This window comes from Watersipora subatra, chromosome 8, assembly GCF_963576615.1.
Source record: "Watersipora subatra chromosome 8, tzWatSuba1.1, whole genome shotgun sequence".
Taxonomy (NCBI): Eukaryota; Metazoa; Bryozoa; class Gymnolaemata; order Cheilostomatida; family Watersiporidae; genus Watersipora; species Watersipora subatra.
The window spans coordinates 29313483-29326926 of NC_088715.1; the positions used below are offsets into that span (position 1 = coordinate 29313483).

A 13444-nucleotide genomic window follows, 5' to 3' on the forward strand; every position below is an offset into this window, starting at 1 on the left:
TAATGGATCAATAACATATCCCTTAGAATGGATCACCCAAAAACCAAAGTTAACACTATTTGTCAGCTTTGGGTCTAAACTTGTTAATTTTTTCATATCTAATAACTTTTTATAGTAAGTTCTGGTTGTAACAGTTCCACTATAAGAACAAAGTATCATTAAATTGTGCTCACTAAATTTATACACAAATCTTCAAGTTTCAAAAAAGCTACACTCCATGCACCATGTGCTCTAATGTGAGTTGACCTCATATCCTAATAAAATTATATTGAGTTTATAGACTATAGGGCAGAATGTGGCAAACCAGTCAAGATGACACAAAAGTAATAATAGAACAGACCTTATGAAAAGTGTATGAACCAATTATATCCACAAAATGGTTTGAGCCTCTGTGTGAGGAGAAAGCATAAATTTAGAATTGCATTCAACGTGGCAGCGTGAATGCGACTCCTTAGTACAAGATTCAAAAGGCCTACATGCTGCAACTTTTCTTCCAGATTTTGTCTCATAAAATAAAATTTTTGATACTGCTTTGAGCAGTGCAAGTTTATCATTTTATTTTATAGTTTTTGGTTCATTAAATAATTCAATGGATTAATTATTGACATTAATTGCTGAAGAATACCTTTTTGTTATTAAAGAAAAATGCTCAAAAAATTAAAACTTGTTAATGCAGCATCTTGATCAAACTGCTGATTTTTGTTTTATAAGTCACTTACATCAGTTCTACCTAAATGTTATCAGACTCATCACTGCTATGTTATGCATAACACAATCACAGCTGTTTAATGATTATTGAATATCCTTTGAGACAACTAACCAACTTTTATGTTCAGTAAATAATTTAGCAAGTTTTCACCAGATGAATCAAGTCAATGATGAACGTAAACAATATGTTATAAAACCTGCTAAAATGACAATCGATTCATAGTAATTCATGGAGGTAACTGTTAAAACTTTATCAATAGACAGTAATACTCATTGTAGTATTATTACTAAGTCATCAATGTCACGTGTACTTATAGAATGTTGAGTGTAGATGAGGAATGAAGTTGTCATGAATTTAAAAAAATATATATTATTAATTTTGAGGTGAATAAAAACATAAGCAGCTAAAGTGGCTAATAAATCATTCAAATCAATTAATAAATCATATAATAATTGCAGCAAGCGGAAGTGGTTAGAATAGGCCAAGGAAAAGTTAGTGTTAGCAAAGATTACATAAAACTAATAATTACAATGAAAAAGCAACGGAGTCACAAATTAGTCTTATCCTACTGAATATCAAACCTAAGTTGTCCCTTACTTCTAGCAGCCACCCAGATATTGTCCTCATTTACACACATATCTTGAATAGTATCTTCATCTTTGATGTCAGAGAATTTAGGGTGAATGATTTCTGCTTTCACATCGCCTGTCAAGTAGACACAATTTTAAGCATGAATTTTGTTTTGGTTGTAAATAGGCTATCAATCAGTAATAACTTGTACTATAATTTTAAATATAGGTACATGCATATACAAGTATCAACAGTTCACTTTGTTGTATCATATATAAATAATAATAACATAGACTAAAGAATGTATTACTTGTACATCTAAGGTTAGACTACAGTGGAATGTAAGTAATACATACAAATAATATGTGTATGTACCTTATAGTTATAAACCTATTTTAATTATTCATAAAAGCACTATATTGTAGCTGTTACAGAGGGATGTAGTAATCGGTGACACTACAGTAACTGTTCAACTGTATTTATTGATAATCCTGTTTTAGCTAAACTTTCTTTCATGGAGTCGAATAGTACATAAAATGTTATGAATTGTTTAGGGGATGTTGGTCTGGGAAAAATTGAGTTGTTTTAATTTATCATGAAATCACTATATTATAAATGTCACAGAGCGATGTTGCAATGGGTGACACTTCAGTTCTACTTTCACATATACATGTTAATAATCCTGTTTCAGTTAATGGTTCTTTCATTAAGTCGGCAAGTAAATAAATTGTTAGACGTTTTCCGGAGGAATATTTGTCGGGAAAAAAATATGTTTATTTTGTTAAAACTGTATCGGTTAAGGTAGTGAAAATGGTAGTTTAATTTTACTAGAAACTATTTAATTGAATTATGACTCATTTTCTACAGAAAACTTAGTCATAAAAGTTGCAATCTTATCAGAGCTTCATTCCAATTAATTGTAACTTGATGTCAATAGTTTTAAAAGCAACCATGTTAAATGTTAAAATAATAAGGGCAAATTTATGTTGCAGCAATTTTTTGTTTACCAGAATGTATTATTTGTTCTGCCATATTGTTTGAGTGCTATGTAACTTTCATGAAAATTACATCTCATTTCAATTGATTTATAAGAATAGTAAAACCTAACAAATTGTTTGAGGCTCAGCAACCTAAAGGAATGTTTCTCAAAATTTAAAATACTGAATCTTTTTGGCACTGTACAGAAGTTATGGTTAAATATTTGGCGGTGAAATAGTTTAAGTTGCTATACTCTATACTATACTCATAAATAAAAATAGCAGGTCATTCATACAGACTGAACCATGATTTTAACATGTAATAGTAAATTATACACTTAGTTATTTCAAAGCATATGCCCAGCAGCTTCACAGAAGAAATTCATTTTTATATCAGGTACTTTAGTTAGACAGCACACAAATTTTGCATGATAAGCAATTAAAAGAAAACAAGAAAATAATATTTAACTATTTATACAATTTTATACATTTTTATGAGTTTTCTTACAGACCTAAACATAAGTTACTTATCACACAATTATTAATTAAAACTCTAGCAATACCACTTACTAGTTTTATGTACTCTCAAAAATCTGTCATCTTCATTTAGCCTGAGATCTTGTAACAATCATTAGCAAATCTCACTTATAAACCTCTCTACAACAGCTCTAAAATAGTGAAATTATAAAAGTCGATCAGGAAAATTGTAAAGCAGCCAAAGTTAATTGCAGCTGTAAAGTGATAATCATTATTGTTATGTTTTAATTTCTTGTAGCAGTTCAATTTTAACTGCAATAATGAAACTGGTAATGCAAACAAATTGGCTTCTAAGTCCTATGTGATGAGCATAATTACCATATTTTTCACAACATGTAACGTTTGTGACAGCTAACTATGTCAGCGTTAAAAAAGATCAATTAATAACTGATATTGCTGTTATAGCTTAATATTACTAACTAAGCGCTGCCTCGTTTATTTGAACACATTCTCCTATCATGAGAACAAAAGCTAAACAGTAAAAAGGGGAAATGAACCAGTTTGCAGTATTTTCTCAAACAACTTCCACAGGTGGCTATTTATCAAGTGGAAGACCTTATATGATATTGATTAAACTGTGAGTGAAAGGCTACCAGCCACATGCTTAGCACAGTTTGATAGGTAATGGCTAGACTTAAATTAACATCATTCCATTTTTTGTTATTAAAGTCAAAGTAATGAGTGTAAATGCCAACTCCTAAGATGTTAGCTTTTTAGCATTCATTTTAGCATTGAAATGCAAATATATGGCACATTTTAATATTGTTTAGTTACCTATTACAATATTTTGAATAATAGTTGTTACCTACTACTTATGGCAGTTTAATAAAAAGCACTTAGTTTACTATCTAGCTTATATGTTCCCTCATCATGTTGTTCTCTTGTTATATCACTCGTTAAATTTGTTACACCTTAATTCTAATCAGATTATTTCACCATAGTAAACCAATAATTGAAGTTGTCTCCTTCCATCTGCACTAATTTTATAAATACTAAAAGGATAATACAGTAGTTTATATAGTACTTGGTATAGGGATAGTCAGTATGTCACTATGTCACATATGTCACTATGATATTAGCTGAAAATCTTCACTATAATAAGATCTGTGTCTGTTCAAAACCATTCTTAGAGGTAAGAAAAAAATGCATTGTACCTGTTTTGAACTTACATGTTTGACTATCTAGCAAGGCACACTACTGACTTAACCACTTTACCAGCTTCCTGTTTTAATAAATTTATGGAGAAAACACATGACGATTAAAAATGACAAACTTTCATTAAATAACAAGAAAACATGATGATCTCTGATTGGTCACCAGACTGCCAGGGTACTAATTGCCAAAAAGATGACCCACTTTGCAAGATAGTGATATGATTATGGCTAGAAGTCATTAACTAAAGTTAACAGTATTTAAATCTTTAATAAGATTTAAATAACAATGATAACAATTATGAATAAAATTGGTGAAGATTTAAGCATCATATTAAGTTTTACAATTGTTTATATGACCCTTTGTTTTGTTGATCTCTTTCTTTACAAAATGTTTAATTTTCATACCAAATTGTACCGCTGATTATTTCACCAAGATAAACCAATAATTGAAGTTGTCTTCTACCAGCCAACTTATGTGTATAAATATCAAACCAGGGGAGCAGTACTACAGTATACGCATTACATAGTAGAATAATAGTCTGTATATGATTATGATATTAAAGGGTTAACTACCATAAACACCACACTTGTAAAAAGTAATCAATACAATCATAGTTGAAAGTCGTAAACTCTAGCTAACTAATTTTCAAATTTTAATAAAATTTTGTCAGAAATAATATTTAATAGTAAAGAAGGGAAATGATTTGAGCATTGCTTATTCACATCACAACTCAATCATGTAATAAGTTGGCAAGATTAGACGTACTGTGAGATCATGTATTAGCTTCAACTCATGATACTATGATAATCATAAGATAATAGTATTATAAAAATATTCGCTAAATATGGAGTTTAGGGTATTCAGAGTTAATGCGGTTTTTTGCTCCTTAAATGCAAAGAAGTATTAATAATAAATTCAACTTGTTTTTTCGCAATGTTGGATTATTATAGATAATTATATTTTAAAATGTTAGCCGCTAAACTCAACACGGAGCTAAGGCTATTCAGAATTTGCTGCATTTAACAGCTGATCAAATTTAAATAAAATAAAATAAATACTTTAAAATTTGTAGTAACAGTGATACAAATGTTTTCTCAACATACTAAGTGCAAATAAGCGTGAATATTCTTTTCAGCTATAAAGTTTATCTATATTTCCATGCTTCTTCTTTAAGTTATAATGTCTAAAAAGACTAAAAGGCTAACTAATAATACTGTTGAGGCAGCAGCAGACCAACCTGACTGATGAGAAAGCAGGAACAGTACTTTACTACTGCGGGACCAAGTCCATACATTTTTACTGGCATCACAGCAAACACCTGTGGAATCAGCAACTTTACCGCTGGTCCATCTTATTGTGCCATCATTTCTCAGTGAGTGAACTTTGTTTGCTTTCCAATCACTGACTATGATACCCTCTGGGTGGCTGATAGCTAAGTAAATAGGGCTACTGAATATAGCATGAAAAATAGGATCAGCAGTTTCACCAGTTAAAGAATAGACACATAGCTGATGATGCTCTGGGTCAGCAACATAAACCTTATCATTAGTAACAGCCAGCTTGCTAATAAACTTATAGTTGGGTACAGACCACCTCCTCAACTCATTATAGTTGCTCCCATCATATACAATCACTTTTCTTTTACTACCTGGTTTAGGCTCTAAACACAAGGTGTATATACAACCTTTGTACCACTGGATAGATATAATATTACCATCAGATACAGATACAGACTTTACTACACTTCCCTTGCTGTTACACAAAGTGAACTTGTTATTTCTTCCTGCTAAGATCTCTCCGGTAGGTTTTACATCTACAGAGTAACAAGCATAAGCCAGGACTGTATCACACTTTCCAAGAGTTGTCTGCTCTTTGAGCCCTGCAAGAATAAGCAAGTAATAGTATATCTAACAATAGTGATTTGGTATGTTAAACCCGGTCCACCTCTAAACCGCTAGAGGCAATAAAATTGAACAATGTTTATCCATAGTGACTCTGTAATACAAATAATTAGATGCCTGCTAGTAATAAAACTTGTAGTGTAAGCTAATAAATACCTAGAGTTGTCAGCTCAACGAGTCATTTCATTAATGTACATATATCTTGTTGCAATACTTACTGTGTTTTATTATTGCATTTTATTTACATGTATTATCTTTGTAGAAAAATTGGTATTTATGGTAAAACTATTCTAGCAAAGTAATAATAGAAATTACCCTTGTTGAACGTATTCTTTAAATTTTAAAAAGCAATTGAGGTCTTTTTAGCTTTGCTAAAAGTTTTAGAATATTTGCATATCAATAATCTTTTAATGATACATCAATCACATCTATGTTTATAAATGCAATCTGAAGCTCATATAAATGAGTTAGACTACATGAAACATTTTTTTTATAAAAAAACACAAATATTATTTTTCCTATGATCTTGAAAAATGAATATTCCTGTACATAAACTTGCCACGTGCGGTTAGGGAGCCAATATTTAAAAAAAAATTATTCATAAGGTTGCTTTTTCATGTAAAGTTATCCTCTCTTTACTGATTTACGGAGAGCAAGAACATTGTTGATGGAAGTACAAGTATCAGTAGGGTTGTGCCTTGCAAAGATCAGGGCTTAAAGTTAGTAAGGAAAGCTATAGTCGGTGTCGTTTCAATAGTTACTGCCTAGATATCGATGGAACGTAAACTTATGAAATAATCTTCGCGAACTATTTGAGCATGTTTGTTTGATTTTCATAGAGTTTCCTGAATTAAACTATTATTAGATTTAAATGAAACCCTTTATTTTCATTATTATACAATCAAAATTGGGAACCGATCTCATCAGTTGATCTTACTGCCAGCGATAGAGGCGTGCAGCACCTGACAAGAGATCGCATGTTCGTCTACGCAACATTTTTGAAGCAGATGATGGTGAACTCTGTACTGATTAACAGTGCTGAGTTGGTTCATGAAGTAAGCTTTAAGAACTATTGCACCATGTAGTCTATAAATAAAATCTGGCGGAACAAAAATTCAAACGGTTTGAAACAGTCCAAATTATGAGCGAAAAGTATTTTGTTGACTTTCTAAAAGTTTTTAAAACTGCTACAATACTACAATGCATACAAACCAACTCTAGAGGTTTTCTATGAAGATAATTAGTTCAAGTCTATTTTTCTGACTTTTATATAATAATAATCACACAGTCTTTAGTATAAACAGTAACCAGCGTTGCAAAACTAACAAATTTTTGAAATTCACTTCGCAGGCTCTAAAGTTACTATGTGAAAATCTTTTATGATCCTATTGTTTTTTTATTCACAGTATTCATTTTTTTTGTTTGAGTGCACATTTTAATTTACAGTGATGCAACATTTATTTGCATAAAATGTTTTATTATGTACTTTTATAATAATGGTAAATAGTTTAAAATCTAATATTTTACTTTAGTTGTAGCTCTTCATACTGATTACTTTAAATAGAAGTAATAAATAATAATTTTTTTTGATTAAATATTTTTGTTAATTATTTATACTGTTATCATTATTATTACTAAATTACAATATTTTTTATCAGTTTTAATATTCTTAAAATATAAATATTTAAATCTCAATGTTTCTCCATCTGTCAGTCTGTCTTCTGTCTGTCCAGCTTTACTGATGAAGTTTAATGACTGAAAGCTAATCGGCGAACCTGAATAGAACTTGCAGCCTCAAGCTCTGTGAGCACTTCTTTATCCAATGCACTACATTGTTAAACTTGCTACACCATAGAATAAATTTAACACATACTTGGAATGCATGCCAATCGTTAACGGTTTCAGGTTACATGTAAATACTGCAGTTAGCTTGATGTGTTTAGTCATACCAAAAGATAATATGTGCAGCCTTTCTAAAAATAATGCATGACCATTGAATACAGAGTACCTTTACATTGAAACAGATTTCCAATAGACTTACACAAAACTTCTGATTTTACTAGTTTTAGAGTTAATGTTAAAAGGCAGTTTTTGTGCCTAGATTAGTTCAGACCTCCTACTCAAGTATGCCAAATCTGGTGGGTCAAGCGCCTTGACTAGCTGCAGTGCTACTGTGTATGCTAGCCTCATCATACCTTAACAAGTAGGTACTAAGCTTTCATTTATCTTGTTTTACTTAATCAATATTATAACCATATGTTCATTTTTGCTTGATGCTGTATTTCTGCTAATTGATGCAATAAAACTCACACGCATGCACGCACACGCACACACACACACACTCGCTCATACGCGCACGCACACAAAAGAAAAAACCATTAAACTCATAAAGCCAACAATACTATTGGAAGCAGTGTAGATCTGTAGCAGGCACTATAATATAAGGTATCATATGAATTACCCAGAAATAAACACAGTACAGAGAATTAGCGCAGTACACAGACAGACCTAAACAATTGTCTAACTTTAAAAGTTAGAATGGCAAATATTGATGTTGAATGTTTTCATTAAAAGAAAATTTTGCGTACATAAACTTTTTTTATTCCCTGTGCAACATGTGGTATTTAGCTATTGGCATAACATAAACATATTTTAAATTAAAATATTTTTAAAATATAGATGTTTTGTATTTATAATCTGTAACACATTAATATAACAGTACATGACTTATTTATTGCATTGCAAGAGTGTATATGAATATTATATTAATATTATATACTATTACACTCATGTATTAATAGATACTCTCAAAATCCCTCTTCATGTCCTACATGTTAAATTATTTAATGAAATTGTCAACAGTTTTTTATTTATGATGTAAGAAATGCTCTATAGAGAAAAAATATCAGTATTTACTAAAAGTTTAAATATCTTTGCTGCCACCCGAGTTGGGCTTTTAAAATTCAATCAATATCTTCTAAAGAAAAATTTGCATATGTAAATGATTTATGCAAGTTTTAAAAATTTATTGAGGTTATGTTTGTTTCTTTTTTATAAATTTTCAAACATTTGCATAGCATTAATGTTTTAATGACACATAAATCAAAAACATTGTACCTGAATACAGTCTTAAAGCTCAAATAAACTTGTGGAACCATCCAAAAGAAAGTTTTTAAAAAACACATAATTTTTTCCCATGTTTATGATCAAGAAAGTTTTAAGAACAACAGTGCTGTGTAATCTATGAATGCCATCTGAAAAGTTAAGTACTTTCAAGCAATCTACAAAATCTTCCAAAAAGCAAAAATTTGATTAAGTTCGACCTTGTTGAAAATCCAATACTCTTCAGAACTGATCCCACACCTATGTTCCAATTAGTTTATTATCAGATTCGCCACAATAATGATCTGATTATTAAAATGAAACGGAGCGCAAAAAATTACTTTAACTTTGTGACTATGTGAAAACCTTTAAGGCTGCTATCATTTTTTTCATTTCATGGTTTGAAGTGATCAATATCCATTTTTTGTTAAATGTGTTGCTCAATTGTAATTACCACAGGGCAACCTTCGCTCTGAGTTAAAATCATGAAAATTGTGGTTATATTTAATGTTATTTGTTAACTATATATTTCTATATATAAGTACCCAAGTATTTTAACTAACATTTATGATATTATAACACGATATGCAAGTATTTTGAGTAGCATTGTTCAATATTAATAACAATTTTGTAACCGCTATCATATTATTTGACTTTCATTTGACTTCTATGGCACCAGCAGAGTGTGTATGAACTACACTACAAAATTTATAGGAGCTTTCAAAATCTATTTTTTATATTCTGTTTATTAAACTATTTTATGAAATGGATAAAAAAATTATTTGTTCTGATGAAATTAATACTCCTTTGCAGTAAAAAGCTTCTCTTTTCTGCATTTTTAGATCTCCTTGTAACTTGAGTTTGGCTTTAAAAATTGTCAGACATTTTGAAAAAGAGAGCATTTAATTCGACATTTGTATTTTTAACCTATTTTATATGCAATAATATTTTTATTGTATGTTTTGAAAGGTGAGTTTTTGACTATGTTTGATGCGTGATGAAAGTAATAACTACGCATATTGTACTTGTAGCTAGGTTGATTAGTTTTTTTAAAAGAGAATATTAGTGACTACAATAATCACAACACCAATTTTAATTTATAAGTGTTAGCAACATTTTGGTTGTATGGAAACAAAGTGTTACTCTATCTAAGAATAACTGCAAGATCTTTGGGCTTATTAGAATTTATGATTGGGTTTAACTTGGAATTTGATTTGAGGTCAGCTAACAATATTCTCTGACTGTTAGTTTAACAAAAATGGCTTAAGTCATCAAAACAATCTGCTAAAGTTTTTTGAATATTATGTAAATTTTATGGATGCCATGAACAAGCTACTAACATTCAAATAGCTTTTACAGAATCAACTTCAGCCACTCTTTTATAACTGCTGTTCATCAATGCTGTTATTCTAGAATGAGCTTTTCTAAATATCCTCATCCAATCATAATACTTGTTTATACATATGAGTATGAACCACTATTAGCAGATTCTAATAATAACTAATGAAGGTCATGTTTATGTTTATAAATGACTAAGGGTAAGACTAAGGCTATGGGTTATTCTTTCTTTGAACTCATCTGATTGGATATTTAGTACCTAGTCTACTAGTGAATAATAAACTACAAGATTATTAATATAATGTCTATAAAAGTGCCAAATCTACAAAAAAAGCTTTTTGGTCTGGTAGCTAAAATACTACCTCTTGTTTTACCATTACCTACAAAAACTCTGAACTCATTACATATAATCTGTAAAATGAGTTGGCTAACCCAATTTACACACTATAAACTGCACAGCTCCTAAAATACTTAAAAATATTTCTTTACCAATAGACATCTGCTCCACAAGTCTGATAAAGTCAGTATCCATGACTTTATCCATATAAGCACAATAATAGTCTAAGACAGACTGTGATCCATCTTCCATCACTTTCATAGCTTCCAGTTGGTGTGATGTTCTCAGCTTTTCATGTTTGCTAAGGACTGTAGTCAGTGCATCTGGAGTGGCTTGTACTAACTCTTGCTGTATCTGAGAAGCTAGCAAAACTCTCTAAAAAATTTAAAAATTATGGTTGCTAGTAAGAGTTATGCGGGAGAATAAGGCTATATTGCATACTTGCCAAGTAGTGGAGAGAAAAAAGCATGAGATTAATTACAAACATAGTAGTTAAATATGAAGCCTAGATTTCTTTGTAAAGCTTTTTTTTCTTCATTGGTACCTACATAGGAGGCCCTTCGTGTAAGACTTTTTTATTTGCCGTTTTCCTTTAGGGAAAACGGCAAGTAAAAAAATAAAACCTCTACTTTTATAGAAAAAGCTGGAGGAAAAAGGGATATTTTGTGTAAAAGGGTGACTGACTTAGAAAACTGGAGGGTCCCGGCCAAACTGGGAGACTTGAAAAGTATGATATATTGCCCTTTCCTACTAAAACTACTTATTTCACCTAAAAATGGTTTTTTCTTATGCAGCTGGCGACTTTCTCTGATAGCTTTGTTTGGGCAAAGTTATGTTACATAATCGTTTCAACTATAATGTAATTTAATTTCCTCAATAAGAGATTATTAATCCTTATGGTAATCTGTTATGAGAAGTTTTATCTACAGTTCCCTTAAACAAAGTGTACGAATTCTGCAGATAAAACTACTTATCAGCTGTTAGGTAGCTTTATGTGCAGTTGAGGGTAACTAATTTATGCAATGTCTGCTGCGTAAATTATTTATAAAATTGAACAGAGGCAACCGGCCAAATTTCATAGCTCTTTAAACTGACCTGCTTTCTTCTCAGGTATATATAAATTTTGGCAGCCTACAATAGGCGGTAATTAGTTAAACTTAGTCAAGGCTGCATCATCTTAAAAACGTCTCATTCAACCCCCTAAAAGCAGTGACATGCTCTAGATGACAAGCTACCACATGAAATTTCCAAAATTCTGTCGCGACCACCCTGTGATTGTTCAGAATTATGCATTCAAAAAATAAACCAGCTCAGAAGAGTTTGAATATATATAGAGTCTTGGAACATCAGTGACAAAGACAGAAAAACATATATTCATCAGAGTGTTGACCAGCAAACCACTTATAAGACTACTAGTGCAACAAGAAACACAGAAGTAATTTTGCATAATAGTTTATATAATTTACTTATATTATTATTTACATGGTGTTCAAAATAATCTTAACATGACATCATTCATATTATATGTAATACAACTTTGCATGAAACATTCTTCAAATATTATTTAATTATTTTTCATATACCATTTTACATAATTCTTCCCATGTTGCTTTATAAAATACCCTACACATGATATTTTGCTGAATATTGTTTTGCAAGTACATCTGATGATTATTTACTTTAACGTCATTATTCCTACATTGTTTATTAGCTTTCTTACATCTACAGAATGAGAGATAAAAGAGGTGTTCAGCAAATTGTTTGCAAGAAAACTTTGTTATTAGCACTTGCCTACAGCCAATTTTTTCTTAGGAACAGTTGGCTACAGCAGAACTTGACTGTGGAAGCAACGGTCAGTATGAGGGACAAAAAGCCAGTCCAAGCGAAAATCGGCTGATAGACCAATGCTATCTGACATCAAAGTCTCTCAATTTGCCGTAACCATAAAGTAGTACTTTATAGGATGCGTCATAAAAAGGTGCTTCTACGTTTGATTACTTGAAGTCAAGATTTGACTTAACAAAGCCGGCAGCACTGACAGTCCCACATGCCATGTCTTTAGTGTAAAAATCAACAATGTCAAAAGATTTGATCAAATTTTTGCATGAATCACGACGAGTATTCTAGCAGGAGTCACGCGTTAAATCCTTAAACAAACTTATAAATAACTTTGACTAAAAAATTGAATTAATAACTTTGACTTTAATTTTTTGACTATATTTTTGTTTGTGATAACTGTTTGTGATAACTATTAATTTGTGTGCTTAGTTTTGTGGGGAAATTAAAAACATATTTATCAAAAGACAGTAGTTTCAGCAACTCTCGTATAGTTTTGAACACTTTTGTAGTGAAATTATTGGTTCCTAATTGCGGATGTTACTAAACTTACTTTAATCAAAATGATAGATCCCTTCGCGTAAATCCTAAACAGATTAAGCAGCAGACATTGCATGAATTAAATATCCTTAACTACACATAAAACTACTTAACAGCTGAGAAGTAGTTTTATCTGGAGAAGTCGTGCATTTTGTTTAAGAGTACTGCAGATAGAACTACTCATAACAGAGTAACAGAGGGATTAATAATATCGTATAACTAGAATTAAATTAAATAGTAGTTGAAAAGATTTGGTAACATAATTTTGCTCAAACTAAACCTTTATAGCAAATTAGACCAGCTGCATAACAAAAAATCATTTTCAAGTGAGATAAGTGTTTTAGCAGCAGAGGGCAGAATAATCTTCTCCTTTGCCAGAGCATTGACATCATTATAGTGCTATTCTGGGTTATGATATATTTGTTATATGGCTTTTTTGCCT

The 13444-nt window shown here is 30.8% G+C and overlaps 1 protein-coding gene and 1 non-coding gene across 3 annotated transcripts in view; one reads left to right on the forward strand and one right to left on the reverse strand.

Annotated features, from left to right (window-relative positions):
* Positions 1 to 779: 779 nt before the first annotated feature.
* Positions 780 to 13444, reverse strand: part of LOC137401699 (uncharacterized) — a 36983-nt gene continuing 24318 nt past the window's right edge. For both annotated transcript variants that reach the window (XM_068088159.1, XM_068088157.1), the window contains exons 6-8: positions 10779 to 11001; positions 5186 to 5827; positions 780 to 1414 (exon numbers count right to left, since the gene is read on the reverse strand). In XM_068088159.1, coding sequence (XP_067944260.1) covers positions 1275 to 1414; positions 5186 to 5827; positions 10779 to 11001 — 1005 coding nt within the window. In that variant the 3' untranslated portion in view covers positions 780 to 1274. The remainder of the gene's footprint in view (positions 1415 to 5185; positions 5828 to 10778; positions 11002 to 13444) is intronic.
* On the forward strand, positions 6845 to 6918 carry LOC137402994 (small nucleolar RNA SNORD69). The gene has a single exon (XR_010979542.1). It is a non-coding gene; the product is annotated as a small nucleolar RNA SNORD69 (small nucleolar RNA).